At 44.4% G+C, this 27,835-nt stretch overlaps 1 protein-coding gene across 4 annotated transcripts in view; it reads right to left on the bottom strand.

Moving 5' to 3' along the window:
• Window positions 1-27,292, bottom strand: part of Atp6v0a1 (ATPase H+ transporting V0 subunit a1) — a 55,338-nt gene extending 28,046 nt beyond the window's left edge. For 2 of the 4 annotated variants that reach the window (XM_057774279.1, XM_057774280.1), the window contains exons 1-10: window positions 27,178-27,292; window positions 24,819-24,978; window positions 17,274-17,352; window positions 15,170-15,267; window positions 14,519-14,647; window positions 8,069-8,172; window positions 7,438-7,564; window positions 5,605-5,687; window positions 4,285-4,378; window positions 2,630-2,842 (exon numbers count right to left, since the gene is read on the bottom strand). In XM_057774279.1, coding sequence (XP_057630262.1) covers window positions 2,630-2,842; window positions 4,285-4,378; window positions 5,605-5,687; window positions 7,438-7,564; window positions 8,069-8,172; window positions 14,519-14,647; window positions 15,170-15,267; window positions 17,274-17,352; window positions 24,819-24,935 — 1,044 coding nt within the window. In that variant the 5' untranslated portion in view covers window positions 24,936-24,978; window positions 27,178-27,292. The remainder of the gene's footprint in view (window positions 1-2,629; window positions 2,843-4,284; window positions 4,379-5,604; window positions 5,688-7,437; window positions 7,565-8,068; window positions 8,173-14,518; window positions 14,648-15,169; window positions 15,268-17,273; window positions 17,353-24,818; window positions 24,979-27,177) is intronic. The other 2 variants (XM_057774281.1, XM_057774282.1) reach the window with 1 other exon arrangement.
• Between the last annotated feature and the right edge of the window lie 543 nt (window positions 27,293-27,835).

The raw sequence follows: 27,835 nt of genomic DNA, 5'->3' as shown, positions 1-27,835 counted from the left end.
TCCAGGACAGCTAGGACTGTTACATAGAGAAACCCTGTCTCAAAATAAGAAAGAAAGAAAGAAAGAAAGAAAGAAAGAAAGAAAGAAAGAAAGAAAGAAAGAAAGAAAGAAAGAAGAGTTCAAGACCAGAGAAAGTAAAACATGCTGTCTGCTCTCTTCCCCGCCTCATTCCCTAAGGTCTGCGGTTCAGCTGAGATGCTCATGACATGACTGGCCAGACACCAGCTCTGGCTCTGCCCACCCAGTGGCACCACAGGGCTCCCTCCGAGGGACTCCTTTTCCTCTCTAGGGTCTCCTCTGAGGTCTTCATACCCCCACCCTTACTAACATTCTAATTTCTGCAGCCCCAATGTCTGCTTGCTATTTCCTCATAGATTTCTGTTCAGGGCCTCCGTGTGGCTGCAGCTCAACCTGACATCCTTCCGGTTAAGAAGTTCCTCCTGCTGGGCTCTGATTTCCATGAATTCTAATCTTCAGGTGGACACAGCCTGCTGTCTCAGAAATGTTGTTTTTTTTTTTTAATATTTATTTATTTATTATGTATACAATATTTTGTCTCTGTATATGCCTGCAAGCCAGAAGAGGGCACCAGACCTCATTACAGATGGTTGTGAGCCACCATGTGGTTGCTGGGAATTGAACTCAGGACCTTTGGAAGAGCAGGCGATGATCTTAACCACTGAGCCATCTCTCCAGCCCTCAGAAATGTTTTTAATTCTTGTTCCTGTGCTTTACTAAGAAACGAGGCTATGTACTCATTTTCCCCTTCAGAGTGTCTCACAGGTTCGCCATCTTTTTAAAGTCCTGCCTGAAGCCCTCATCAACGACAACTCTATGCTCACAGTAGCCTCATGACTGGCCACCCACTCAGGATTTCTCTGCTTTTCATGGTCCACTGGCCACGTTTTCAAACCTTCCTTAATCACAGCTAAACAACACACTGCTCTCTAACCTCCCGGAATAAGTTTTAAACCCTGGAACCTTTGAAAAATCACTCATAAGCGGGCTTCAATCTATTTGATGAACCGTTAGCTGTTATTCTTGTAAGCTAAACCATTATAAACCTTGTTTGAGCCGGGCGTGATGGCGCACGCCTTTAATCCCAGCACTTGGGAGGCAGAGGCAGGCGGATCTCTGTGAGTTCGAGACCAGCCTGGTCTACAGAGCTAGTTCCAGGACAGGCTCCAAAGCCACAGAGAAACCCTGTCTCGAAAAACCAAAAAAAAAAAATAAATAAATAAACCTTGTTTGCTTAACACCATGTGTGCACTCCTGCACAGTACTTCCAGCCTTTATCTGTAGCCTTTTCCTTTCATTTTGTGGGGTCTTGTTTGTTGAGATAAGGGTCTCATGTAGCCCTGGCTGGCCTCAAACTTATTATATAGCCAAACTTACTATATAACCTTGAACTCAAACTTACTTTGAGTAACCTTGAACCTCAAACTTACTATATAACCATGAACTCCGGATCCCCTTGCTATTACTTCCCGAGTGCTGGAATAACAAGGATATGCCACCATATCTGGCTTATGTAGATCTGGAAATTAAACCAGGGCTTCATAGCCAAGAGTATCTGCACACATCTTTAATCCCAGCACTCAAACAGTAGAGGCAGGTGTATCTCTGAGTTCAAGGCCAGCCTGGTCTAGAGTTCCAAGACAGCAAGGGCTACACAAAGAAACCTTGTCTCAAAAACAAAACACACAATCAAAATTACCAGGGCTTCATGTATGCAAGGCAAACTGTCTCCCAGCTCGGCTGCTTCCCTAGTTCTGTTCACACAGTTTTCTGCTTACCTAACCATCGTACCCCTTCGAGTCCTTGGTCAGAAGTCACCTTTTCCATTGTTGGCTTATGTTTTTGCAGCTCTGGGGAGTGAACCCAGGGCCTCACACATGCCAAGCAAACGCTCTGCTGTTGAGTGACACACCTCGTTCCACCAAACTCCACTTTTTCTTGAAGCTTTTTCTGATCACATTAGTTAGAAAAGCTTCACCCTCCCTCCACACACATCTCCACTCAGCCCGAGCTGTTCAGGTCTGCCTATCCTAATAAACTGCAAGGTGCTTCAGCAGGTACAGCTTGTATACCTCTGTATATATGTATATATGTATATATATATATACACACACATATACATATACACTCCCTGGCTTAGGTCAATGTCTTAGAAAGCGGCTGCTCTAATGACCAAGGAGAAGCTGTCAATCAGAGAGTGAGCCAGGAAGCTAATACTCCAGCATGGTCTGTCCTGAGGAGTCACGACCATGACCAAATGCCTTCGCAATACTGAGCTGTAGTTCCTGCCCTGTACAATAAGGCCAGTGCTCCTGGCAACAGTCAGAGCATGCTCTCAGGGTATAAAAACACACTAGGAACTCTGAATGCACCGGGTGGTGGTGGTACATGCCTTTAATTCCAACATTTGTGAATCTCAATGAGTTTGAGGCTAGCCTGGTCTACAAAGTGAGTTTCAAGACAGCCAGGACTGTTACACGAGAAACCCTGTCTTGAAAAGAACCAAACCAAACCAAACAAATAACTCTGAAACAAAAATGTCTCAAATACAAAGCTGATTAATAGGAGGCTCTTCACCTGCCCACCAGATTCATTTCAGCTGGAGACTCACCGTGCCTCGTCTAAGGGCAAACTGGATGGAGTCAAGGTCAGTGACAGGGCACCAGACCTCTGCAATCAGGCACTTCTGGGTCACATCTATGTTGCACAGGTTCAGGGTATGGTAGATGGCCTTCATCTTCCGCACCTTGATGAACCAGACCCGAATGTTCTTAGCAGCTGCCTGCAGAACCCTCTGGCGGTGGTCCTCTGTTTGATTGAGAACCTTTTGGGAGAACACAAGTCTTCCGTCATAGGATAGGGTGGCAAAGTGGCATTGCTTGCTTTCTCTCCCTTCCTCCCTTTCTCTCTCTCTCTCTCTCTCTCTCTCTCTCTCTCTCTCTCTCTCTCTCTTTCCAAAACAGGGTTTCTCTGTGTAACAGCCCTGGCTATCCTGGAACTCACTCTGTAGACCAGGCTGGCCTTAAAGTCACACAGATTCCCCCTTCCTCTGCCTCCAGGATTAAAAGCCTGCACCACCATGCTCAGCTGTGGCATTGCTTTCTAAAAAGGGTTACCGGAGAACAGTCTTATTCTTCCCCTAGCAAAATGTATTATTTGGGGGGGGGGGGCTAGGATGGTGGGGGTTGATCAAATTATAAGAAATGTGAGCTCTTACAGTGGTAGTGATGGGACTCAGAGCTTATACATGCTCTCCAAGCATGCCGCCACTGAATTATGTCTCTAGCTCAAGGAATTTGAGTTCTGGAGCTGAGAACATAGATCAGTAGTAGAGGAATCTACCCAGCATGCAGGCCTTAGGTTCTAGTCCTAGCAGCACCACCCCCACCACCCCCAAGCGCGCACACACGGGGGCACACACACACACACAAAGGAAGGAAAATGACTCTCTTAAAGAAACAACAGTTCAAGCTGGTGGGTCATCCTCAGCGGGGGCTAAAGGGGAAAATGAGAAAGGAATTGAAATGGGAGCCATCACGTATGTAACAATATCACTGCCATAGAGAAAGGCCTCGGGATACGCTATGTTTATTAACATTGTAAGGACAGCAAACAACTACTGTACTCTTTCAAAAAGTAAGACGTTCCCCTGGCTGCCTTCTCCTTCCAAAGACTCACAGATCATGACTCTACTCTTAGAACCCTGCTAGGACCACGGTGTGCATGACTTTTGCACTGTAAATTGATAAAAATCGAACGAACAGTCTCTCTCTGGGTTCAAGAGTCAACTCTGGGCTCTTTGGCTGGCCCATGTGGTTAAGATCAAAGATAACCGGAAGCTGTATCATGCTGTTAAAAGGGGCTGCCAGGATAGTGTGTGAGGGAAAAATTGACTCTACCCATACTTCTGGACTGTTTTGAGTTTTCCTTTTCTTAACTCAGCATACTTAAGGAAAACGAATTATTGAAAACAACAACAACAACATCTCAGAGTCATGCAGCAGAAGGGAATGGGCTGCTCTCAGGCAGTAAGGATTCCAGACACACAGCATTCCTTTCTTGCTGGAGGATGACTAACGCTATTTTTCAGAGTCCTACCCTGAGACTTTTGCCAGTTCCCAAGGGGACTTACTACCCACACACACTTCTTTTTTTGGTACGCTCAACTGCTTTAGGTGCTTTAACAGACTGTCAAGGACTCAGGGGAGCAGAATGGTTCACTACTGCCGTAGTTCACAGAGTCAAATTCCCAGGGCCCCCTTGTACCATCTGGAGATCATCAATCCTGGTATTGACTCCGGAAGCCATTTCTTTCCTCTCCTGTGGAGTCTCAGGACAGGGATAGAGGGAGGCTCGGAACCTGGAAGAGACGGGAACAGCCTCAGGAACACTGAAATTTCTTAGTATAGTCTATCTACATCACCTCGGAAGGTAATGCTAACTTAGTAGGAATACGTCAGTAGGACCAAACGCAATTAGGTCAGGCTGCTGTGTCAATCAACACTAACACTTATGTGCAGCAGCCCACAGAGAGCAACAGAGTGCACAGTCGCGACATTCTCTGTAGCTATGAAATCGTTTTGAGATTTAAAAAAATAATAAAAATAATAATAAGGTACTAGAGAGATTGCTCTGTAGTTTTGAGCACCTGTTTCTCTTTCAGAGGCCCCAGGTTCAGTTCCCAGCACCTGTGTGGTGGGTCACACTGCCTGTAATTCAGTTCTAGGGGATCCAACACTCTCTTGTAGTACTCTCTTGTACTCTGGGTATATTCCAAGGGCACCAGGCATGCACGTGTGCATATACATACATACAGGCAAAACACTCAAAAACACAAAATAAATAAATCTTTAGCCAAAAATTTTGAAAAAATAATTTTAAAACTATTTTTATTATAAGTTATTAGAGAAATATGACATGGCGAAATTTCTATCCATAACACAATCCCATGGCACTCAGCTTGCGGGATGTACACCTACTGTCCCTGAATAATGAAACTGTGAGTCTGGCTGGTTTCTTTGGGTGAAGGTATGAGTATATATGTGTGGTGTGTGTGTGTGCATATGTGTGTGTGCATATATGTGTGTGTGTGTGCGCATATATGTATGTGTGTGTGCATGTCTTGGGAGATGCAAGGTTGACACCAGGAGTCTTCCTGGATTTCTCTCCACCTAGTCATTTAGGCAGAGTCTCTCCTGATTCCAGAGTACACCCACGCAGTGAGCCTAACTAGCAGAGGGCTCCAGGGATCCTGTCTTGGTTTCTGAATGTTGGGGTTACAGGTGGCTGCCATGTTCACCTGGCACTTATGTGGGTTCTGGGGATCTAAACTCTACTCCTTAATGCTTGAGGAGTCAGCACTTTATCCTCTGAACTAGCTCCCCAACCCCCAAGCTGTGGTTCTGATACTCAGAAAAGAAAGGAAGAAAAGCTGGAGCTACTTCTGATGGTTTAAAAGCATTCCCAACATCAGTTAGCAGTGCACTCAGCATGCAAAGCAGAACGAAGATCTGCGCGGCTCTTTTCTGGGCCGTAAGCAGGCAGTACAGCTGCGCCTCTTGGACGGAGGCAGGCGTGTGTTCTTACCCTTCGCAGATTTTCTTGACCCTGTTTTTCAGCTGATCGCCTTGGAAAAAAATGATGAACACAGACTTGTGCACGTGGTCGCCCTAGGCCCCAGGAGAAAAACCAAGAGTTCAGAGCTCTCAATATAGGTGAGAACTTCGAGACAGTCTTACACTGCAGCCCAGGCTAGCCTGGTTTTGACTGTGTGGCCTAGACGGGCCTCGAACTCCTAGCAGTCCTAGCCCCAGGCTCCTGAATGTTGGACTTACAGGTCTAGCTGAAAAGTTCAAGAACAACTAAACCTGGGTGGCATCAGAAGGATTCCTTTAAGAATGTGGCCTTCTGTACTTTACCCCTACTGCCGCTCCTAAGCTTCATTGAGAATATCTGCCCTATAACCACAGATCCACAAACATCTTCCTGTTTTCGGACACAACCGGAAGCCTGACAGAAGCTGAGGAGCTGCTCAGCACAGTGCAGCTTGTTTCTCCGGTTCTACTTGGACTCTTGCTTTCCAGGACGACAAAAGTACAGAGGAGAGGAGACAGAAGGAAGCCTGTCTGTTCCTGGGCACAGAGAGAAACAGATAAAGAGTTGGCTGGATACAAGAAACTAAGTCACTAGCAAGAACAGCATGTTGAATCTTGAGAATCACACAAATTTAGACTATATGCAACAAGGAACAATACCAAGCTCACACCTTGAGTACAAGGACAACAAGAAAAAAAAAATCAGAAAAAATATGCTTATGAGCTATTTGCCAAGACGCCTTAGGCTGCCTATAATGTCTCATATGCAGAGTGTATTCTGCTCTTATAGAAGAAAACAACTTCAGAAGGCTACTACAAGACAAAGAGGGAAGAAAGCTGGATTCAAGATACTTAATCCCTAAGTCTCCTGGCTAAATAAACTGGGTCCATTCTTGGTGCAGCTACTCTGCTGGAGATGCCCTGTTCTGCTTTCCTGGATTTGTTGATAAAATAATCTTCCTGCTATGGAGAGGAAACTTGTCCGGACACCCGGGAGAAGGGCTCCAAGACTACAGGTTACAATGTTTCCAAGACCCAAGCGGCCTGAGAAAACGGCACCCTGGGTTAAAGCATTCAGAATGTCACCATGTCTCTACTCAGTGAGGGGTAAAGCCACAGGGTGCTACCCACCAAAGCTGAGAAACGTCTAAGTTAAATTTCCTTTAGGACAAAAACTAGCACATTAATACATTTATAAGGTAAGCTAACTGCAGGCTTCTAAATACTAAGGTGAGAGTGACGCGCTGTCTCAGTGACACACCCAGCCTTTGCTGAGACCCTGAGATCAGGACCCCACCTCATGCAGATGTTGCTATGAACTTTGGCTGAGTCAAATGCCAAATCATTGGACTAGTGCTACTTTTTCCAAGAGCTGGGTGGGCAAGATCACCCTCACCTGGCATGTATCTAGGCTAAATTAAGTTTCTAATCTTCCCAATATACAGGCAGACAATAAAATCTTGCCAAGAGAAGTTTTCATCAGCTTATAAAGATTAAAGTTTAGGAAGTCTTTTTATATATGATACTGCCAAATTTGCAACGACGTATCTTGATTTTATGTTAGTTTCCATAAAAGGCTATTTTTCTTTCAGCCCAGATTAGTAACAAGAAATATATAAAGCTAAAATTAAAAATAACTGAGGAGGAAAATGTGCCAAAAAAAACCTTCATGGGTAAAGTTTGAAAATGTGTGCATGTTGTGTCTACATGGAGGGAGAGGTTAGAGAAAGGGGAGTGAGCCGAGTCTCTGACGGCACCATGCTCTGCTCCTGCTTGGGCTCACTTTACAAAACCTACTCCACCAGACACAATTTCCTTGTCTTACAGTCACGGGATCCTCCAGCGGGTTCTCGATTTCAGCCTGTCTCAGAAACACATTCCCGCGGCACACTCGCCAAAGCATGCGTTCAAAGGTAGGGATCCGCTCCCGGTTAATCACACCAGCCACGAAGCTGTGGGGAGAAGAGTCAGGTTGGGAACTCCAGGCTGGGAGACTTAAGACAAAGCAGGAGAGAGGGAGGGAATATGGAGGATTATACACTGCACATGGTGTAAGAGGGCTGGCGGCCACTCTTTAGACCTCATTTCTGGACCCAACAGAGGGTTGAGAGAAAACCAGGAACTGATCCACACAAATCTCGGAACAGCTTAATGGCTCAGAACAAAGTGGCTTCTGACAGCAAATTAGTCCCTAGATTCATGATTCCCCACGCCCCCCAACCCAAGATAAAACCCAGGGTCTTGACATATCAGGCAAGTATTCTACCACTGGATCTGTCTCCAGCCCATGGTTTAAGATAGGTCCTCACTCTGGCCCAGTTTGGCATGAAAGGCATGTTCTTTCTGCTCCTCCTGAAGGTAGTTTATATACATGCACCACTATATCTGGAGCCACTCGCTGCTCATCTGAACAGCAAAGAGGAACACAAACCCACCAAGGCTGAAGTGCTACCTACCCAAGTCTTAAAGGGGTGCCTCTTCCCATCTCGTTTGGCTCCAAGAGTGACGAGGATTCTTCCAACAGGTCTGGATCCGCCATCTGCTGATGATGCAATTCAGCCTGAATTCACAAATCAATTAATATCTAATGAAAATAGTTAGTGGCATGCAGGGAAGGAGGAACCAGGAGATGGGTTCAGAAAATAAAGACGAGAAGAAAAAAGAAAAAGAGGAAAAACAAAACAAACCCAAGACACCAAAAGATAGAGCATCCATATCCACACAAGAAAAGAGAGAGTAGTAAAGAGAGAAAACAAAGGAATACACACGGGCTAAAGAAAGCAAAACGTCCCCAGAAGAGCATCTGGGGATATGGTTTCAGAACTAAGGAGCGGAAGGAAAACATGGAGTGCTGGTGACATGTATAAGCCTGCTACTTGGTGGAAGCCATTTTCCTTTCATGCTTTCTAAACAAACCTGCGCAGGAAGCAGATGAGCTCTCCTCTTTGAGAGAAAAACAAATAAAAACAAAACCCCAAACAGCTCTGCAGATATCGTGACTACTTCATTTCTAGAGAGTCACCAAGAAGAGGCTTCTGTGCAAGCACATGGGAGGTAGGACGTTATTTCAAGTAAGCGACCTGGAGCTAGAAAGGGCACCTCCAGCCTTTGGTAAATCCAAAACAGGAGTGCTGTCAGCATGGCCATACATAAAATACCCCAACATAGGATTTAAAGAGTTTCTTCTTAAGGATAAGAAGTGCAGCAATGTGGTGGCGCACACCTTTAATCCCAGCACTCAGGAGACAGAAGCAGGCAGATCTCTGTGAGTTTGAGGTCAGCCTGGTCTACTGAATTCCAGGACAGCCAGGATGACACAGAGAATCCTTGTCCTGGGGGGAAAAACCAAAACAAACAAACAGCCAAAAATAAAAAATAAAAAAGCCAGGTGGTGGCTCACACCTTTAATCCCAGCACTCAGGGAGGCAGAGGCAGGTGGATCTCTGTGAGTTCGAGGCCAGTCTGGTCTACAATGCAAGTTCCAGGATTCCAGGACAACCAGAGATACACAGGAAAAAAAACCCTGTCTCAGACAAAAAAAAAAAAAAAAAAAAAAAAGAAGAAAAAGAGAAGAAAAAAAAGAAGAAACACAGAAGCTGGACAGGCCTGGTCCTCTGTTGCATTCATAAAGGCAAAAAAAAAAAAAAAGGTGAAAACATCCAATAAACATTTTATAAAGTATTTTCTGACTAGGAATCTAGGAATCCCGATCCTGAAAAGTCTGTGTGGACTTTATAGCAGAGAATAAGAATTAAGTAAGTAACAGGCCACAGCTAAACAATCTAGAGCTCCTGGCCTTGCTGATTGGTTGGATTGAAAATGACTCCCACTAGGACAGTTTATACAATGAAACGAGGGCAAAGGATTCAGAGTCTGGTGCCCCTCACCTCTCCCCTTTACCACCTGGTCTCACCAGACGGAGAAGCGGCCCTAAAACGTGAACTCCCATCAGCCTAATCTACCTAGACCTAACATCCGCACACTATGTGTTTGACCAGAGACTAGAACAAGCCAGAACAACCTTCCTGTTCAAAAGCAAAACGAAAACACCAGGAGAAATTCCCTTCCATTTCACTCCAAATTTCAATCTCACCTTAATCCTGGCCATTAAACTACGAGGGGACAAAGGCACACGTTTACCTTAATGGTGAAGTCATGGACCATACATGTAACAGACAGTGCAAACAGTGCAAACCAGAACACACTGCAGGGCCAAAGGTGACGGCAACTGTTCTGGGAGGTCAGGGCCAGGGCTGTTTTTTGTTTTGTTTTTAAAAATCACACAGGGCAGAGAAATATTGTCATGTGATTAGAAACATCTAAGATGAGGTAACCGGGACACTGGCTGCTACTTGCTGCCACACGGGTGGAAAAGGATTCTTTTTTTCAACCTAGAAACAAATCAGCCAGCTGAAAGCGATCCGATATTCAAATTATTACATTCCAATGGTTCTTGGGGTGCCCACTGGCAAAATGAATAAAATTGATTGTTCCCCACAAAACTCTCCTACTGCTTATGTGGTTCTCAGAACCTGGCTCATACTTAAGCCATAAACACAAGTCAATGCGGGCATGTGTGCTCTTAAAGAGACAGCTGACAAGAACGGTGAACTGTTCTTAGACTGGACTGCTCCAAAGATGAGATCTGGGGCTGTTTAAAGAAAACAGCAGGATTAAAGTTAAACAGAAAGATCAAATTCTAAATACTAATTTCACCACTTTATACTTAAGAACGCCAAATCTTCAATAGGAAAGTCAAGAAATTACAAACAAAATTGTGTCTGATGGGAAACTATGGTGACCAGGACTAAGGGACTTTACAAAAACCCAATCATAAAGATCACAGCGCTCTCTCTCTCTCTCTCTCTCTCTCTCTCTCTCTCTCTCTCTGTTTTCTTAAGATTTATTTATTTTATGTGCATTAGTGTTTTGCCTGCATGTGTGTCTGTGCGAGGGTGTCAGATCCTTGGAACTGGAGTTACAGACAGCTGTGAGCTGCCATGTGGGTGCTGGGAATTGAACCTAGATCCTCTAGAAGACTAACTAGTGCTCATAACCACTGAGCCATCTCTCCAGCCCAAGACCACACTTCTCTATTGACAATAATACTGCCAAGCTCTCTAAATCACCTGCTATTTCCTCCGAGTTGCCCCTTTCCCTGTTTAGAACACTGAAAGCCACGCCTTACAAAGAGCAAGTTGCTGAATGGAACTTCAGCTGTCTGCAGCATTTCAATATAAGCGGCACGTCCAGTCAAGCTACACCAGCTCCTAAGAACACTTTGACTGTCTAGCTACAGCGAGAAAGAAATGACATGTCACTACTGAGGTGTTCACCCAGAGGAAATGGCAGATGGAAAAGAAAAAGAAAGAAAGCAGATGGGTGAAAAACGCAGAGGGGAGGGAGGGGGATCTGCATGCCATTAACCATTACTTTCCCAGTCTTCTTTATGCTCTCATATGCTAGGATGCTTATGGTAAAAGATGCAGAGAAACCTCTCCAGCTCTTACGCTCTTCATAAGCAAGAAGACTAGAAAAGGATAATCATTAATAAATCATTGTAAATGCTCTGGGTAAGAAATGGCTACGTTGAATTGACAATCAACTTAAATCATAAGAATATTCAGTACATGTTTACTCTTCCCTTTCTACACACCCTGCCAATTATTATCACCCATAAAGAAACGGCATTTTCTGATTTAGTCATTTTTGGCTGATTACTATGAGGTATTGATTTATTCACCAAATTATCAGGAAAGAGGAGAGGTTTGAGGTCGGCAGTGTTTGCTGCCATTTCAAACGTTACAATTTCAAACACGAAGTGAAATCTCCTGATGAGCTGAATTTCCGACACCTAAGGTCCCAAGTTGGCTCACCTTTCTGTGTGGCTTACATGTGCCTGCATGCCCAGTGCGATCACTCAGAGAGGCTGTCTCTGCTCAGGGCAGCAGCATCTGCAATTGCTACTCGGCAGAGGGCAAGGTCTATGGAAAGGGACCTGGCTGAGACTGCGGCGAGGATGTACCAGGTGCTGACTGCAGTGGTGAGGAAAAGCACAGTGGTTCTGGCCAGGGAACTGTGCATTGCTGTGTCACGCTTGGGATGCAGGGGGACCGATGGAAAGAGCAGTGGAGGAGCTCTCACTGCCAGGCCTACGTTCAGAGCGGCTGGGAGAGAGGGGCTGGGTAGCTTGGCATAAGAAAGAGACAAACCCACTGTGGATAGGGCACGAAGGTCATAAAGACTTGGAGTCTCTTCTCAAGACTAGCACTTAATGTTTAGATTTAATAAAAATAAAGCAAAAATAAAATTCCATTTACATTCTTTCCTTTCTGTTTTTTGAGACACAGTCTTACATAGCTCAGTGGAACTCAGTGAACTCAAACCCTCTGTGGACCTGAGGCTTGCCTTGAATTCCTGGTCCTCTTGTCTCCATCTCTCAAATGCTGGGATTGTATGCATGCATCATGTCCAACTCCTAATGTACAATTTTTTTTTTTTTTTTTTTTTTTTTTGGTTTTTCGAGACAGGGTTTCTCTGTGGTTTTGGAGCCTGTCCTGGAACTAGCTCTTGTAGACCAGGCTGGTCTCGAACTCACAGAGATCCGCCTGTCTCTGCCTCCCGAGTGCTGGGATTAAAGGCGTGCGCCACCACCGCCCGGCCCTAATGTACAATTTTGAAGTAATAAATCATCTTTATAAATAGTTCATCTTATTTTACTGGACTGGACTCTTTTTTTTTTTTTTGAGCGGGGGAGGTTAGGCAGGGGAGAGTTTCACTATATAGCTTAGGTTGGCCTTGAGTTGGCAATCAGAAAAATCTCAAATTCAAGGCCGGCCTAGGCTATCTGTTGAGATCTTGTCCCCATATAATGGCAGTATAAATGGTAAAAGAAGCTCCAAATGAATCTAAAAGTAGCTGAGCTTGGACTGTGAGGCCGGGCAGGATACACTAGGGCACTCGGACACATTTAGGAAAGTACCAATCTGTGAGCATATGCAGGTCTACAATCGGTTTCCTGATCTAACCAAACGACTCACAACCTGTACCTCAGAAGCAGTAAGTGATCACCACAGGCTCAAGGAATTAACAGCTAGGAACGCACTGAGATGCAGGCAGTGAGCACCGGGAATCTCACATCAGTGGGATCCTATGGCATAAGTGGCTTTGCCTGTGGCTAGGATCCTAAGCACTTACAGAAAGGTGACCTCATTGTTGTCTCATGTCCTCTAAAGTGATCAGGCTCAAAAGTCTCAACTTGGGGAGCAAATATTCACAGGGAATTTCTATTTTTTTTAATATTTATTTATTTATTATGTATATAATAGTCTATCTGTATGTATGTCTGCAGGCCAGAAGAGGGCACCAGACCTCATTACAGATGGTTGTAAGCCACCATGTGGTTGCTGGGAATTGAACTCAGAACCTTTGGAAGAGCAGGCAGCCCCAATTTCTATTATTTTATAACCAGATTCGTATGCATGGGAAGACTAGGTAGTTAAATTCACATGGGCTTTTCTCATGTCCTTATCTCCAGAGACTCTTTGAATTAGCATGACTTGTCTGAATCAAATCCATAGTTACTGAGAAATGTATCACTTCCCTACCAGATTTTTTTCTCTAGACCGTGGTTTTCAAAGAAGCATGCCTGAGTTAAAACACATTAAAACAGCTGGCTGGGCCCGCCCCCAGGGTTCCCAGCTCAGGAGGTCTGCTCTGCGGTGGGAACTGATCATTTATATTTCTCTCAAGGTTCCAGATGAGGCTGTTGATACTAGTTGGGAACCTTGACAAGCATGGAGGACTGGTCTCTTCTTGAGCAATGCAGAGTTAAAGTAAAACTGAGAACATAGCAGATACTAACTGAGATGGACTCTTTATAGCTAAATATCTTTTTTTTTTCCGAGACAGGGTTTCTTTCTCTGTGCAACAGCTCTGGCTGTCTTGGAATTTGCTTTGTAGACCAGGCTGACCTCAAAGTCACAAAGATCTACCTGCCTCTGCCTCCCAAGTGCTGGAATTTAAGGTATGTACCACCACTGCCCGGCTATATCTAAAATCTCTGTCAAGATTTTTGTCAAGCAAAGGAAATCAACTTTGTGGGTGGAACACGCGTGATGTCTGAAGTGTCTAATGTTAGGCTGGGAAAGACACCCCTCAAAAAGAACACTACCAATATTTTAGGCCATCAGGAAAACCACACGCAGACTGGACGCGAATGATCCTTCCTAAGGTTAATCAGGAGAAGGAAGTATTCTACAAATCTGAGCTAACTCCTTTCAAAGGGAGTCTCCCTGGCAAACTGTCATTTGGCAATTCAGTACCTTTATGTTTAACCAGGGAAAACTTGGAAACGTTTTTCCTTATAAGTAATAAACTGTGTCTGTGGGAAAATTCAAACTAGCATCAAACCAATACTCTGTGTCCAATAAGACACAGAGAAACTCAGGAAAACCAGCGTGACTTGAGATCTAAGGGCTGAGAAGAATCCCCAAGGTAGGCGAACAAAGGAATCTGATGAGCAAAGGTCTGGAGTTGGAAACTTCACCGTAATTTTGCGCACAACCAGACGCCTGTTTCCTCAACTCCATATGTGTCATACTTACCTTGTGACACACACCTAGAAGTGTCACAGACATCTCAACTCACTGCGCTTATGTGCCAACTTTAAATTTCCTCCCCCTGCTGTGATACGTAAGTTTGCAGAGGATGTGAAAATACATGGCGCCATGGCTGGCTGTGTGCTCCATGGAAAACGGAACGCACCCTGACATTCCTTAACTAAAACGGTGCAAAAGCGGCATTGCTTCCAGACTAGCAAATTAAAATAATCGCTGGAATAAAAATATGGCCCGCTTGTGCAGGTGTACCAGCTGCCCAAGTACTAGAAGAAACAATAGTCTGACCTCATCAAAAAACTGCTGAGTTTTGCGAAGTATAAATTTTAATTCAGTCAGTTCCAGGAAGTTTCTCTTCAGGGCTTCCTGGTTGGTGTTGATTTCCTTCAGTTCATTTTCAATCTTCTCGAAGTTGGCCTAGGGTTTAAAAAAGAAAGCTGTTAATTCAAACTAAGCTCCCTGTGCTTGCTCTAAAGGACATTAACAGAATATGCACCGCAGAACTGTTGCCATGGTAACCTGTCAGCTACAGCTATGAAGCAAATGCTGTGATTTTAAGAGCGACTTTAAGCGAGATAGCGCTTATGTGGGCCTCTGTTTGTCTACAGATCCCATCGCACACTCTTAGTGAGTTTCCTGAGAGAAGTCAGACACTCAAAATATCCAAAGCTCACTGGCTATTATTCATTTAGGGTGTGAGGGTCATCGGCTAACAAGGGACCAGTAACCCGATAAGCATGAATCTGGTGGCATATTATAATATGTTATCTCTGTGTGAGATACTGTTTGAAATTATAAAGGAGAGAATTCACTTAAGTCCCACCTAGAAAGCATTTACAATGAAAGACAATACACAAGGTTGGTAAGAATTCCTCTACGCCAACCACTCAGGAAGGCAATCCCTGCATTTACGTGGAGAGCCAGCTGAGAACTGTTTACCTCTAAGTCGATCATGTCTCGGGGGAAGGGCACCTCTGGGTTTTCACCAGTGTCCAAAATTGGGATGTTTGCTTTCCTTATCTCTTTCTCGACAAATCCTAGAACACAGAGTCAGAGTGCTCACTTGTAGGGTTATGCCTGGAATTCTCATTATTTGAGAAAACACACATACATGCATGTGCATGCACACACACACACCCCTAACGCCTGGTTAAAAAGAGCTTCATCCTAGGAAGAACTGACAAACAAAAGAAGCTTTTCTCTCCACACATTACTTTCCTGCACTCTGCACTCTGGAAAGTTGTCCCAGGGAGAGTGGTCAAGCCCAGGACTGCTTCCTTTCTCTCTCCTGGCCTTCGCTGCTGTTCTGAGAATGACCTTGAACTGTGCTTACAGGCACAGGCAGGTCTGCCTTTCTCTGAGGTTAAAATTGGCTTGCAGCCACTTCACCTCTCCACCCTATGTGCCCTGCTTCCTTCAGGTATGACGGCTCTCTCTGTGGGTATTATTGGCTAATCCAAGCGTCAGAAGAACACAGCATTAACAGGGTATTTGATACATGACATGAGGGAAATAATTCTAAGTCAGGAAGAATCATTTAATTCAAAACAATTAGGCCATTTTTTAAATACCAAAAGTCAAAACTTAAGCATAAAAGGGCCCAAAACACCAAAAGAGAAGAGTGTTTTCATGACAACTACCAGCTTTTTTTTTTTTTTTTTTTTTTTTTAGAATACAACACAATTTATCTATGGGCTTGGTAGAGTGGCAAGATCATGGATGGAGCCAAACAGAATGGCCTAGTTTCAAATGCTGGCTCCATTATGACTGCTTATATTCTCGGGTATGTCAAGGAAGTCACAGGTGTCTTAGCCCTTAACGAGAGCAACGCCTATCTTTTTATTTATTTTGACAGTGTCTATGCAGACCAAGCTGGTGTGAACTCACAGGAACTGTCTGCCTCTAAGTGCTGGGATTAAAGTGCAGCTCCCACTTCTCAAAGGCGTATTGCAGGAAATGAATACAGGGTTTTTTTTAAAATTTATTTATTATGTACATAGTGTTCTGGGCACCAGATCTCATTATAGATGGGTGTGAGCCACCATGTGGTTGCTGGGAATTGAACTCAGGACCTCTGGAACAAGTCAGTTTTCTTAACCTCTGAGCCATCTCTCCAGCCCCCATGAATACAGGTTTTAATCACCCTAGCCTTCGGTAAAGCCTCAGTGAATGTTCCATTTTTCATAAAGTGCTCAGATGAAAAGGTGGCTCAGCTAACTCTAAATCTGATAGTATTCTGGGCCCTAGCTTTTAAAGTTCTATAGCATGGTTCTGCTATTAAAAATCCATGAGAATCTAAGCACAGTGGCTTTATACAGGTAACCACGGTTCTCCAAAAGCCACAGCAGGAGGATCACTACAAAGAGTTCCAGGTCGGCCTAAGCTACAAAAAAAAAAAAAAAACTAACAAAAAAAAATCACGGTGTTTTCAGCTTGTCTTTGAACAAGATTTCCCTTAAGCACTACCTAGCTTAAACACCATAAAGTCTATTTATATACAAGAAGTTCATCTTAACGTCATGGTTGCAGATTTTTTTTTTCCTTCTCTTTTTTCAAATCTTTTAACCAGTTTACTTTGTATATGTGCATGTGTGTGCATGTGTGAGTGTAGGTGTTCATGTGGAGGTCAGAGGACAACTTTTGGGAGCTGGTTCTCGTCTTCCACCCTGCTCCTTGCGTCTGTCGCCCATGTACTCTGGGCAGCTGGCCTCCCACCTGTAGGAATGCTGAGGTTTCAGATGTTCTCCACATCTGGTTCTGGTTATTTAGTTACTGTTCTTACTGAAAACACTACACAGGAACAACAGGTTGGAGAGTACCTACAACCCTACTGGCAGCCACATCTGGCTTTTTGCACAGGTTCTGGGGACTGCACTCTGATCTTCAGGCACACATGGCAAGTGCTTTCACCTGCTGAGCATCTCCCCGGCCCTCTTCCCTTGTCCTGCTGTACAGCTTTATTCCTTAGCCGAGAGGACTAGTGACCCTAATTTAAGACAATGATTCACTCTAGGAATGTCACACAGGACCAAACTGTACATACGAAGCTTTCGATCCATTTCTTCACATCTTCTAACTTCATTCACAAATTTCCTCTGGAAAACATTCACATCTGGATTTAACTGAAAAACAAGAACATAATAGCAGACTTCAAACACTGAGTCTACCTCCTGTTTTATAAGTGACACATCCCAGAAATGGAACCTTAATTTTGTGCCAGTGTATAATGGAACTCTAGTCAAAACTGTCTACTGATCCAGCCGCACAAGTTGGAGCTAAAAGCCTCATTGCTGCTGCAATGCCTATCTGGGATGGAGAGGAATCAGCCAAAGTGATGAGTGCCCTTCCTTCCCACCACCTGGTCACAGGTGCTCACCTTCTGGCGACAGTCTGACTTTATTCATCCACTAAAGCCATACCACAAGGAGTATCTCCTTACACCTGTTAGAACGACTTTCATGAGAAAAATGGGAGCCAAGCTTGGTGGTTGACACAGTGAACCCAACTCTACAGAAGCAGGGATTAGAAGGTCAAAGTCAGCCTGGAGAGCAAGGCAAGTTATAGGCCAGCCTGGGCTATCTAGCAAGCCCTTGTCTGAAAAGAGAAGAGGTATGAACTAAATATTTTTATGGTTTATTTAACTTTTTATTTTATGTACATTGGTGTGAAGTGTCAGACCCCTGGAATTGGAGTTGCAGACAGTTGTGAGCTGCCATGTGGGTGCTGGGAATTGAACCCGGGTCCTCTGGAAGAGCAGTCAGAGCCATTTCTCCAGCCCCCAGAGGTATGAACTAAAATGAGGATGCCAACAGAAGAGAATTTTGTGTATTGTTGACAGGAATATAGGATTATACTGTCATATGAAAAATGGTAGTTCCTGGGGAGGAAAAAACAAAAATTCTTTACAAAAAAACTACCAAGAGATGGGGATGTAGCTGACTGGTAAACTACTTTACCCATCATGCACAGAACCCCCGGCACGGAGCAGGTAGAACTGCCATACAGTCCAGAAATCCCACTTCTAGGTACACAGAACTGAAATCAGTAACTAACATATAGAATCAACCTACCAAGGGATGTATGGACAACATGGGACGAGACACAAAGTGAACACACCAGGCACACTGCATCTTACCTACATGTACAATTTCATTTTTACTATTTCTTAACATTTTTTCCTTTAAGATTTTTTTTCTTTTTTTTTTTTTTTCCTTTTTTCAAGACAGGGTTTCTCTGTGGTTTTGGAGCCTGTCCTGGAACTAGCTCTTGTAGACCAGGCTGGTCTCGAACTCACAGAGACCCTCCTGCCTCTGCCTCCCAAGTGCTGAGATTAAAGGCCTGCGCCATCACCGCCCAGCCCTTTAAGATTTTTGTGAGTATAGATGGGTGGTGTGTCTACATGTATGTCTATGCACCTCAGAGGCCAAGAGGATGCCAGATCCTCTGGAACCTGAATTATGGTTGTGAGCCGCCATGTGGGTGCTAAGAGTCAAACCCAGGCCCTCTGGAAGAGCCGTCCGTGATCTTAACCTCGGAATCATCGCTCCAGTCCTTTACATGTAGAATTTTAGACAGTTGAATTACAGAAGTATTGAGATGGCTACCAAATGGCTACCAGAGAGGGAGACAGAAAGGAGGGGTGGCAAGTAGAAGATATAGGTCAAAGTGCACAGATTTCCAACTAGAAGGGGGTAGGGAGGAAATGGCAACTCGATGAGACAGTTAAGAGTTTGAGCTACTAGGGATACATCCTTCCACGTTCACTGACCTACTCTGTGTGTATTTGAGTGTGTATTCACATGGGTGGGTGCACCCTTGCCATAGTGCACATGTGGATGGGAGAGGATTAGTTGCAGGAGTTGACCTCTCCTTCCACACGTGGGTTCCAGGGATCAAACTCATGTTATCAGTCTTGACAAGAACTAAGAACTGCCTCTTTACCTTCTGAGTCATCTTTCTGACTCCAGGAATACATATTCTCTCTCTCTCTCTCTCTCTCTCTCTCTCTCTCTCTCTCTCTCTCTCTCTGTGTGTGTGTGTGTGTGTGTTTGCACCAAACTTGGCTCCTCTGGAAGAACAGCGAGTGTTTTAACTACTGAATCATCTCTCCAGTCCAGGAGTAAAATATTCAACTATTGCAGGGTAGGCAAGACAGCTCAGGTGTAAGGGAGCTTGCCTGGAGACAGCGCAAGCCTGGTGACCCGAGCTCATCTCTAGAATCTACATAAAGCTAGAAGGATAGCATCAGCTCCAAAAAGCTGTCCACCATCAATAATAATAATAATAATAATAATAATAATAATAATAATAATAAAATAAAACTTTAAAACAAGCCAGGCAATGGTGGCGGCGCATGCCTTTAATCCCAGCACTTTGTAGGCAGAAGTAGGTGGGTCTCTAGGAGTTTGAGGCCAGGCTGGTGTAGAGGTCAGGCTCCAAAGCTACAGAGAAATCCTGTCTCAAAAAACCAAAACCAAACAAACAAAAATACAAAAACTTAAAAGCAAGCTGGGCAGTGGTGGTGCACACCTCTAATTCTAGCACTCAGGAGGCAGAGGCAGGCGGATCTCTGTGAGTTCAAGACCAGTCTGGTCTACAGAGAGTTCCAAGACAGCCAAGGCTATACAGAGAAACCCTGTCTCAAAACAATAACAACAACAAAAGAAACCAGCAAAACCAACACAAAAATTAAAACAAAAACTAATGTACGAAGTCGGGCGGTGGTGGCGCACGCCTTTAATCCCAGCACTTGGGAGGCAGAGGCAAGCGGATCTCTGTGAGTTTGAGGCCAGCCTGGTCTACAAGAGCTAGTTCCAGGACAGCCTCCAAAACCACAGAGAAACCCTGTCTCAAAAAAAACAACAACAACAAAAAAAAACTAATGTACGAGCCAGGTAGTTAACTATAATCCTAGGACTTGGGAAGTAGAGGTGGGAGAACTAGGAGTTTAATGCTATCCTCAGCGCCATCAGAAGCTAGTCATCATCTTGAGCTACAGAAGACTGTCTCAAACAACTAACAAAGCTGGACTTGGTACAGGCCTCATAATCCTAGCTATTCATAAACTGAAATAGGATTCTAGGTACAAAGCCAGTCAGGGCTGCAGTGTAAATTTAGGGCCAGCATGGACAATTTAGTAAGACTGTGTCTCAAAATAAAAAGGGCTGGGAATGTAGCTCATAGGCAAAGCACTTGCCTAGTACACACGAGGACCTAGGTTCAGTTTTCAGCACTAATAATAAATACATAAATAAACTCATATATGAGGGATTAGATGAATGGTATGGTAGTACCTTTCTCTAAAGTAGTAATAGGAGCTGGAGATCCACACTGGGATGTGGGTGCTAGAAATTTAACTCAGGTCCCCAAAGAGCAGCAAGAACTCTTAACCTCTCCCTCGCCCGGTAGTTGGAATTTTTAAGACCAAGTCTAAGATATAGCCAAGATAGCCTTGAGCTTACAACGCAGTTAAGGATGACCTTGAACTCCTGTTTCGCCTCCCAAGTGCTAGGATTATAGGAGTGCACCAGCCTCTCCCACTCAGTCACACAGTTAAGAGATTTACAGTACAATTTGCAATATAGCCCAGGATATCACTGAGTTCAATACTCTTCTGCTTTTGCCTCCAAAGTACTGAAAGTTTAAGAAATGAAGATGCATACAAAAAAAATATAAAACCACACAAGTTATATAGGAAAAAAAAATATTTTTACTACATTGTAACCTAGGCTCAGCAGTTAAAAACACTCCCTCTTCCAGAGGACGGAAGTTCCACTCCCAGCACCTCCACACGTGGTAGCTCACAACTGCCTGTAACTCCAGCTCTAGAGGGAATCTGGTCTCCTCAGACACCTGCACTCACACGTGCATGCCTACATACAAATACATGCAAGTATACATAATCAAAAATGGATTTTAAGCAGGGCAGTTGTGGCACACGCTTTAATACCAACACTTGAGAAGCAGAAGCAGGCGGATCTTCTGCTTGAGGTCAGCCTGGTTTACAGCGAGTTCCAGGACAACATGGGCTGTTACACAGAGAAACCCTGTCTTGAAAAGCCAAAATAAATAAGTAAATAAATTTTAAAATATTTAAAAGATAATAAACTGGGTATAGTGCCTTTAATCCCAGCACTCAGGAGGTAGAGGCAGTCGAATCTCTTTGAATTCGAGGCCAGCCTGGTCTACATAGGGAGTTCTAGGACTGTCAAAGCTACAGAGTGAGACCCTATCTCAAAAAAGTCAATAAATAAAATAATAATAATAATAATAATAATAAATTTTTTTTAAAACTATTGAGTAAAACAGTTCTGGGAAACAGGATAGTCACACAGCCTTCAAAAGTTATCACCCCAGATTACTTATTAATTATACAGGGGATAAGATACTTTTACAGTGGAGAAGTCTGGGAAATAATACCTTAATTGAATGATCAAATTCATCTTTAATAATAGAGTAAGGCTGAGGACACGGCTCAGTCAGTGAAGCGCCTGCCATGGAAACACAAAGACCCGAGCTCAAGCCTTAGAGCCTACGTAAGAAAGTCGGACAGGCCCCAGGTTTAGTGAGGAAACCCTGTCTCAAAAACTAAGGTGGAGCCAGGCAGTGGTGGCGCACGCCTTTAATCCCAGCACTCAGGAGGCAGAGGCAGGTGGATCTCTGTGAGTTTGCTGCCGGCTGGCTTCAGTGAAACCCTGCCTCAAAAAAAAAAAAAGAAAGAAACAAAGAAAAGAAAAAGAAAAAAAACTAAGGTGGAAACTGAGGAATATCCAATATTGACCTTTGGCCTTTACAGACATGTACACACATGTGCACATGCAAGTGTACACAAACAATTACACATACGAATGTGCGTGTGCACACACACACAAATAAATATTGAACAAGAACAGAATACTAGGCACACCTGAAATCCCCAGACTGGGGGAGGCTGAGGCAAAAGGAATATCTGTGAGTTCAAGGTCAGTCTGACTAGTGAATTCCAGGACAGTCAACGCTACAAAGCGAGGCCATGTCACAAAAAGAAGTGGGGGGCGGGGGAGTAAGAGCAGGAAGAGAGAAGAGAAAGAGAAAGAAAAAACAGCAGCACCTAGAATGGTGGGGAACTTGTTAAATTCACAAGAAATAAGCAAAGGTCAAGGAGTTCACTGACAGATATAGGCAGATGAAGGAACACACAGTTCACAGAAGAGGAAAGCTCCTGTCCCCAGACAGATACCAACTGGACACACAGAAAATGCAAGACAAGATCTCTCTAGTGCCAGGTTTCTTGCTAGCCCTGTAATGGCTCCCTCAATCAAGATATCTCTTTCCTTGTTCTCTGTCTCTGTTAGGCCCTCTGAATGTGGGTGACAGTTGTATGGCTGGGGCAGACTGTGGGGCCACTGGCAGTGAGACCAGGATTTATCCCTACTGCTTTTTCTAGCTTTTTGGAACCCATTCTCTCTGGAGGGAAACCTTGCTCAGCCTAGATATAGTGGGGAGGGTCTTGGTCCTGCCTCAAAGCAATGTGCTAGACTTTGACTCTCTATGGGAAGCCTTACCCTCTCTGAGGAGTGGATGGGGGGCGGATAAGGTAGGGGAAGATGGAGGGAACAGAAGTGGAGGGAGTAGAAACTGAATTTGGCATGTAAAATGAAAAGATAGTTTGTAAAAAATATTTTTAAAAAAAAGAGATCTCATCTCACACCCTTAAGATTGGTCTATTTCTTCACATCTGGACAAGGGCCTATTGATACAATTGTAACAAGGCAGAGCCAAAGGGAGCATAACACATGGGTGCTTCCATTGGGTTTCTATGGCAACATCTAAAATGCCATGTACATGAGTACGCGATACTTGGTGATACTCTGTGTGTGTGTGATCAGTAGAGAGAAAGAGAGAGAGTACACCATGCACGAGTGCCACAGTTCAACCTTTGATGTCATTCCTACCATAGTTTGGTTGCTGTTTTGTTTTTGCTTTTTGATACAGGATCTCTCAGTAGGGCTTACTAATGAGGCTGGATTGCCTTGGCTAGCAAACTCCCGGGATGCACATGGCTCAGTTTCCCTTGTGCTGGAATCGCAAACTTACGCCCCCATAGCCACCTTTTCAGAAGCAGGAACTCAGTGAAGGTTGCTGTGTGGCGAGCACAGCAGCTAAGCTGCACTACAATAACCTCTTAGTTATAATAACTATGCAGCACTGGCTGGCCTAGAATTCACTGTGCAGATAATGTGGGCTTCAAATTCATGGTTAGCCTCCTGCCCATGCGTCCCAAGCACCAAGATGTGAGTTATCATGTCAGGCTTTTGTTTCGTTTTGTTTTTTTTTTTTAAAGGTAAGTTTGTTGAATACACAGAGAACACAGTGTGTACAGTATTGCCAGAAGAACCACCTGCCAGAGAACTTCTTGACAGTCCGCCAACTCCAGGACCTTTATTAGTTAATCCTATCCATTTCTGATCACTCTGGTTTAATTCACCCACTCATCCAAACCAATCATGATTTAAAACCTTGTACAGGTACTAAAGACACAATTATTAGCAACAACAGAGAATGTCCTTGTCTTCATGGGGCTTAGAACATTGTGAGGAGGGAGTTTACTCCACTGTTCCCGTTGATAAATGTGAAATCATGACCAATATGAAGGCTATGAAAAGTACCTGGAACTCTGAGAAGGCAGGAGCTGAGCCAGGGACCCTCCGGACCACCTGTACCTTTCATCTGTGTGCACAGTATCTTCTTGTTCAAATTATAAACTCCCAGAGCATATTTTAAAAAAACAACACAACAACAGCAACAAACCAACTTAGACTATCCTTTTTGTTTTGAGATCCTTTCCAAGTATCCAAAACATAAAGTATATGCTTACTTACATACCATATAAATTTTGTTTATATATATATATAATGGTCTCTGATTTTGTTTTAAAACTTTCTTTTAGATCTTACTGCATGGAAAAACTACTGTTTTTGTTGTCTTACATATCAGGTTGTGATGTTAAAGGGACCCAAATAAAGTAAAAGTAACAGATTAGCGTGGTATCCTCTCCCAGCATTCCTGACAACTGCCTTGAGAGCACTTAAAACCGTTTTCTTTTCTCTTCCCCCCTCCCCCCCAGACAAAGTCTCACGTAGCTCAAGCTGGCCTCATACTTATTATATAGCCAAGAATGACCTTGAATTCATAATACTCCTACATCTCCAAAGTACAGGCATCCAGGCCATTTGCCATCCATCATCATCAGTCTGTTTTTCTTTTGAGCTTTTTGTTGTTGTGGTCTCCTCCTCCTTCTATACAAGGTCTCACTCTGTAGCTCAGGCTCATCACCTCATTGTCTCGGTCTCCCATGTGCTAGCATTATAGGGATAAACCATCATGCCCAGCTAAGGATGACTGTCCAAGAAAGAATCAGCAAACAACCGTAAAAGAGTTCGCTGAAACCATTTCCACCTCTAGAAGGACAAAAGACAACTCGAAGCTTACACAGAACTAAGCCAGTGCTATGACATTACTTTGCACATAAAAGGCAAAACACTCGTGACAAAGCAGTTAACCATAACAAACAAAACAGTTTGATGGTGATCAAAAAGCTTCCACTTACATCACGAAACTGAACCTTTCCGAGTTCTCCTAATTCACTGACGCAACAATAAGCAGCTTCTGACTGTAGAAACAGCTGGGCCAGCGTCATCTCCTCGCTCCGGAAAAGCTCCCCCATGTTGGCAGAGAGTAGTCGGTAAGTATCTGTGGTTCACTCCAATCTGAGGCAAGGGAGAAAATGACAGGGCTTGAGAATTAACCACTAGGACCAAGGACAACACCAGGTGAGGTTCTTTATCTCTTGCATGCCCTGTGAGAAGTCTTGATCTCTGGCTTAGAAAGGTGCAAAAACAGCCAGGTGGTGGTGGCGCATGCCTTTAATCCCAGAATTTGGGAGGCAGAGAAAGGAGGATCTCTGTGAGTTCGAGGCCAGCCAGTTCTATAAGAACTAGTTCCAGGACAGGCTCCAAAGCTACAGAGAAACCCTGACTTGAAAAAAACAAATAAATAAACAAATAAAAAGAAAAGTGCAAAAGAGAAATTACAAAAAGTCATTACTAAGTCCCAGACTACAGAGCCTGGCAAAGAGTCACTTCCTTTGTAACTGACATCAGGATTGACTGACAGTACTCTGGACAACACAATACAAAGGAATAATATGTGCAGATTAAGGACAGGAGCTGGGAACTCCAAAAAGCTCTGTAATATGATACAGTGGCATTCACAGCACCTGGAGGTTTGCTTTTATTTGTTTGTATGCTGGTCTCAAACTCAACATAGTGGAGGTCGGCCTTGAACTCCCAATCCTCCTGCTTCCTCTCCCCTCCTTAGTTCTGGGATTACTGGAATATACCAACAAACCCAGAGCTTTTTGTTGTTACTGTTTGTTTTTTCACACTGGACAGAATTTTCTTGCTAAAAAGGGTCCTCTTCGTTATTTTACTTTGGGTTTGTTTTGTTTGGTGAGCAAGAAACAAGAGACTTTACCCTCTTATGTAAAAGATGTGACTAGCTTTCCTTCCTCAACTGACAATGCCCACTTCCAGCATCCAAAATCCCCAGTAGTATCCTAAAGCTATGGTTAAAGGGCTCAAGTTTCCAAACTCCTGGGCAAACAACATTCTTCTTCTAAGGCATCCCAATATGTAAACAACATTTTAAAAAGACAATGGAGCCCACCATAGTCAGCTTAATTTCAACTCAGGCGTGACAGGAACGCGTTGGTAATGACAAAGCACTTTTAACAAGCCAGAGGAGAAACCTTCCACCTCTGCAGCTACCTTCATCTCATCCCCACCCTCAAAAGGACTGCCGTTTCCGTCTGTGGCGTCTCCCCTTATGAGCCACGGAAGACTTCCGTTAGGGGCAGCCACTGGCGCTATCAGTGGTACTGAAATTCCAATTATTTACTCTCGATAAGCTCACGTTCAGCTCAGGTAGAGCACGGTCTGCAATATCTAATGTCAGCAGATCATACACTTCAGTATTTTTAACGTCGTAAGGTGCATATTCCATATTGACTGATAAGTGAGACTGACATTTCAGAGAAGATTTGATCTTCGGGAAGGCAGGAAGACATTTTGAGGAACCCGAACAACAAATCCTTTTTGCATTTGGTGTTCTCAGAACAGCAAAACAACACACTCTACTAAGCAAGGGTTTCTCAAGAGATTATGTGGGCTGACTTAAGACTGCATATCTGAATCACCCACAGGAGCTATTACCAGTCCTCGCCACCTTGAACAAGAATAGATGCCACAACCTCAAAATATATGAAATCATGTCTGATCGGGATGACAGCCTCTAACGAGTTGCCGCCCTCCTCCTGTTCCTTCATGATTACAGGCCTGTCTAAGGCTATCTCTACCCCCATTAAAACCAAACACAAAACGAATTTGGAAAGGGGTTTCCGGGGGTCGCGAGATGAAACATGAACAAAGAATAATTCTGCAAAAGGGGGGATCCAAAACAAACCCTATGTCCTCCCTGGAGGACTCTCTATCTCGCTCGGGTTTTCCAATTTCCCCTTCCTAGCAGGGGGCATTTGTCGGTCACCTGCTTCGTTTCTGGGCAGCACAGTGAGAAAGCAGAAATTCTCTGGACCAGGCACAACCTGTCTCCAGGGTAAGGGAGAAACCCCCAAATTCTAAAACCCTTTAAGAAATTCCCTCGGATCCCTCTGCCTATTCGATCTCCTCTATCCTGTCGCCTCCCCCTCCCGGGTCCTCCCGGGGCAATGGCCCTCCAGTTCCTCTGCCCACAGGAAGGTGTCTGAACAGGAGGATGAGCCCCCTCACATTTCTCTCAGAGACCTAAGACCCCCGCTAATTCTTCTGACAAGCGGCCGGGGTATCGGAGTGTACCCCTAGGTCCCCTTGAAGGCCGCTCCGGGACGCGCTCTTTCCACAACCCTCACTCACCTCTGGCCCGCACCGCCGCCGCGGCCGCAGTCGCCGCAGCAAATCCCCCGGCTCCGGCAGAGCCGAGTCCCGAGGAGGAACGCAAGCAAGGCTCCGCCCCCACGCCACCGCCGAGTCCCGCCCCCAAGATGACTTCATCGCAGTTGACCAATGGGATGCTGCCTCTGCCGGGCTGCCGCAGTGCAGAGTCCAGGGGGCTCGGGCGCGTCTTCCCGTGCTGACGCCATCTTTGTTCCGGCGTCGTGATTTCTAACCGGGAGTGTTTGGAATCGTCATTGGTGGGCGTGTGACTTTCTGAAGTGTTTGGCTTCTGAGCCTGTCAGAATCCTATCTCTCTGTTATCCTCGGAGCAAGGTTACCTGTGATCTCTATTTTCCAGGGAACCGATACACAACCCCTTCTTGAAAGCAGCGTGAAAGAAATGGCTGTTTATAGAATGATGTGAGCGCTGCAGAGGGCTTCAAAGTTCGTCTTCTCTCCACGCACACATCCTTTGCCATTCTCCCACCCCTGAAAATATTTGAGCCCCAGATTGGAGAGCGACTTAAAACTTACGCCGATCTCGTCCTCTTACGAAGTACTGGATTCATTCTTCCATTAGCTGCCTAGGGTTTACACTTATACAAATGACAAGAAATGACCCAGTTGAGAAAACGAC

Source organism: Chionomys nivalis, chromosome 7 (assembly GCF_950005125.1).
Source record: "Chionomys nivalis chromosome 7, mChiNiv1.1, whole genome shotgun sequence".
Classification (NCBI taxonomy): Eukaryota; Metazoa; Chordata; class Mammalia; order Rodentia; family Cricetidae; genus Chionomys; species Chionomys nivalis.
The sequence above is the reverse complement of the archived record's forward strand: the minus strand, read 5'-3'. Positions and strand labels throughout refer to the sequence as shown.